Raw genomic sequence first — 4,319 nt, 5'->3', positions numbered from 1 at the left:
TAAAACAACCTTAACATCATAAACGTGAATCGAATCAAATACATTATAGTACACTTTTATAATTCTTTAATGTCAATCTTCTTATTTATAATTCGTTTTGATCCATATACATCACAACTGTATGTATGGACGGAAAAGACATTCATCACGACGTCCGTCACCTTCGACATAATTTTTCTTTAACGCAATTTTTCTTCGTTTTTGTCACGCGATTTGACTTTAATTGTTTTTTAAAATTTTTCGTACAAAATCACAAACACAAATTAACCAATTTTAATAAAAATTTCACCATATATGATAATTGACGTCACATTAATTTTAATTTCTCAAAAATCAGATAATTCTTTATAATAATAAATAAATAAAATATAAAGAATTTTATTGATGATATTTTAGAAATTAGGAATTTTCTTATTAAACTGTAGGAAAAAAAATCCATCAAATTTTCGTTATTCAACACAAATGGTAACTGGTAAGTAAAACTAGTTCCGGATTTCCGTTCTGGACGCGTTGCCCATCAAATAAGTCAAAATCGAAATTATTCTTTCCAATACTTTCTTCACGTGAATTTATAGATTTATCACTAACATGTCTCATTATTGTTTCACTCATATTTAATAAATCATGTGAAGTTTACATTTTAAAGCCGAAGATCAGATAACTATTAAAAAAATTTAATATGGTATATGTTCTCTGTTATTTTCAATAATTAACTTGCGATCTTGTCTCTTAATTTTAAAAATTGCTAGAACAGTTTTGGGAATATTTCACCATAAATTCTTCCAGATCAAGATTTTTTTGATATCTCTCATTCTTATGATTGCTCATAGTAGGTTTCAATAGAGTTTAAATGATCACTCTAGGGAATTCCAGAGAAAGGCCTTTGGCAAGATTGCTGGAGTCACAGTCTTGTTGGAAGCGCCACGATCACCAAGTATCTGGAAGATCTCTGAACATACGTATGAAAAAAATTCCACGTAAAATTCAGGCATTCATGATTTATTTGCATGTGTGATCTTTATGCATGTGACGAACTGATCTTTCCCATTTATACCAAGTATTTATAAAAGTTGAAAGGAATAGGCTATTTTCATTAGTCATTAATGCTCATTCAATGAGAATTTGCCTGTGTGCTTTGGTGTCACTTTTGGAAGTTTTTTTTAAAAATCAATACCTTCCAATGAATGATGCTTCTACATCTAGTATACTTTTCAATGTTCTTGCAAAGTTCTTGCAAAAAGAGATATGTCATGTCTTACCATGCCTTACGTATAGTTTAAGTACGTAAAAGGCACTTTCAGTAATTTCTTTGGTTGATATTTTTCTCCGGCATGTTTAACGAACCATTTCTTTCAATTTTTTTTTTATAAGTTTTACAATGAAATATTAATGAGCTTCAGTTATGTAACTTCTGCAAGCAGCATTGCGAACAAACACGAAGTTCAGTTTGTCAAGCAATATTTATTATATATTTTGTTGGGGGTTCAGCAGCTAACAAGCGCCATAAAAAAACACGAACACTTTTGGCTGTGGTGCATTTCGCCATTAAGAGTGGCGAATTATGTGGCAAAATCTCCAGTCGTGTCTACATCTTAAAAATAAAATAAAAATAAAATTATGTGGCAAAATAAAATTGACCCTCGACTGCCTGATTTTTATACTATTACGTGACAGTGAATTTATGTCTGCAATTGAATTTATTACGTACGATTACTTTGTAAGCAATGCCACTGAAAAATTTAATTATATAGAGCAGCTTCAGTATAAGTTTGTCAGATAATTTTTTTTTTCCCAACCCGATAGGTGACTTTTGAGAGTTTTTACAAAATATACTCAATTTAATAGATATATCGGATGTCCCTTAATATTGAATTTGGCTTTATAAAGTCTATTTGTTTATTTATTAACGGAATTCATAACGATTTTCATTCATTATCATGTACAGTAAACTTCATAAAAGTATATCAACCATAGCGCTGCCGCGCTATTCATAAATTTCATATACTATGGCAAGCCGCTCTGGTCAAAAGTGTGCCGCACTTAGCGCATCAGGCGCCTAAAAACAGGCGCACCTGCCGCAAAATGCGGCACACTTTTGACCAGTGCGGCTTGCCATAATATAATGTATATTTTATTTAATTGTGTAAGTTGTAAATAAAATATCCAGACTTTTATTATATCTTCTTTTGGTAAGGAATTTTTAAAGTGTTAAATTAAATAAAATGTCGCAGTATTGCGCCAAAAGAGTCAGAATTTTCAAAAAAAAAAAAACTGATTGAAGCAATTTTAAAATTGTATTAATTTATTGTAATTCTTGATCGTTTTAATTTGAAGATATTTAATTTTTCAAACCTTAGACCAAAAATATTAAATTTTTAGTATGCATAATTTTTATAGTACGTAAGGAAATAACTAAGCTTAAAAAATTCTTAAAAAACTCAACGGAACAAAGTGCGGCGAGTTAGAAAAGAAAGTACGATATGAAAATGATGAGAATAGCATAAAGAATTGTAAAAAACTGTATCCCAGAAAACTGCAAAAACTGTAAGTATTCTATATGGTAAACTAAATTTGTGAAACTAATTGATGACTGAAATAAATGGCATTTTCATGGCATGGTAAATTCCTAAGGTTTAACTTTTCTAAATTTACAAATTTAGTTTCAGGATCGTCACAGATTGCTGTAACCCAGTTTCCTAACCATTCGTAAAGTTGGGATGCTGTAGGTCTCTTCGATGGATCAGCATCCAAACATTGTAACATTAATCTAGCGAAAGCAGGTGGAGTCCCACTAATAACACTTGGTCTTAATCCCGAGCAGATTTCTTGTATAAGTTGTGAATCATGAGATTTATTATTATAAGGACGTACACCAGCTGATAACATCCACATGATCATGCCAAAGCTGTATATATCGGATTCTTTGGTTGATGTATTTCAATCAAAGACCTCTGGTGCAACAAAAGGTATCACGCCGTAAATATGTTTGGATGATATTTGTTTATTGACAGGTCCATGTAATCCAGTGTCAGAAATTTTGGCATCAATTGAATTTGCTTTACTTTCAACTAATACATTTCCTCCATGCAAATGTCCATGAACGAGATTATGCTCATGAATAACATTAAGACCCGTAGATATTGACCGTAACATATCTATGATATCTCTCCAGCAAAGAACTCCTATAGATTCATCGAGATACGAATATAAATTTTCATTTTTATAATATCTTAAAACGAACATGTAACACGATGTCGGATCTTTTGTTATACCAAAACAATCCGCAAGTGCTCCATTTTGTAAGCATTTATAATATCTGAACAACTGTTTTTTTTGGGTAAGTGAGAAATAAAGAAAAAGAAATTGAGATTAAAATTTATTCTATTGTCTGATATATGATTAGATAAATTTTTTAATAGGTGTTTTATTTAGAGCAAATGTTATTATGGTCATTTATTACTCAAATTTCGCTATGGGAGGACATTAATTTGATTCCCATCCGAAGCTTACAATTTAAACCACGATGATAAATTGAGCTTCATCCAAGTAAAATTTATGGTTCTTAAAACTCGTCAATAAGATGCTTTTTATTTTGTATACTTATTATTACTTACTTGATTTATAAATTCTTGACTCATATTTTGAGAATTATCTAAGCGTTTTAATGCAACCTTAATTGGGCCTTTACGATTCCATACTTCAGCTTCTTCATCTACGCTCCATCTTGGACCTTCCATCCATATTGCAGAATAAATTGAAATAAAAGCACCTTGTTTATTAATATTCTCAACTAAATCAAATTGATCGAATTCAATGCACTCGAGATAATCCATATTTTCACTAGCATTTAATTGAGTATGTCTTATAAATTCATCAATTTTAGAATTTCCGCTGGTCCATCTACAAAAATTTTCTTTAAAAAATGCTATATCGCAATTTTTACACCATGCTACTGCAGTTCGTTTTTGTTTACATTCTGAACAATTACCATAAGATTGAGACTCATCTTGAGACCCAGAAGGGCTCAGTGAACGAAACGAAGATTCAAGATTATAATCCAGTTTTTTTGAATTTTTTTAAAAAACACTATGGTTTAAAAATCATAGTGTTTTTTAAAAATAATAATGGGTTCTCTATCTTTATAAAAAACAAATTTCTTGACGATCACATTACATAATTGCTTAATAATAGGGTAAGAAACAAATCCCTATATTTTAAGTAGGGTTCACCCCTTTAAAATCAACCGAGGTTTTTTAAAAGAAGCCTGTGAAATGTGTAACTTTATCGTCTTAAATTAATTTGATGATCGTACTAACCAT

At 30.5% G+C, this 4,319-nt stretch overlaps 1 protein-coding gene across 1 annotated transcript; it reads right to left on the bottom strand.

The window, feature by feature from the left end:
* Positions 1 to 3,587: 3,587 nt before the first annotated feature.
* On the bottom strand, positions 3,588 to 4,319 carry OCT59_028151 (uncharacterized protein; the record flags this gene model as incomplete). Its single annotated transcript, XM_066147106.1, has 2 exons — positions 3,588 to 4,006; positions 4,313 to 4,319. The coding sequence occupies 2 exons, from the start codon at positions 4,317 to 4,319 to the stop codon at positions 3,588 to 3,590; spliced, it is 426 nt and encodes a 141-aa protein (XP_065993853.1).

Source organism: Rhizophagus irregularis, chromosome 8 (genome assembly GCF_026210795.1).
Source record: "Rhizophagus irregularis chromosome 8, complete sequence".
NCBI lineage: Eukaryota > Fungi > Glomeromycota > Glomeromycetes > Glomerales > Glomeraceae > Rhizophagus > Rhizophagus irregularis.
The sequence above is the reverse complement of the archived record's forward strand: the minus strand, read 5'-3'. Positions and strand labels throughout refer to the sequence as shown.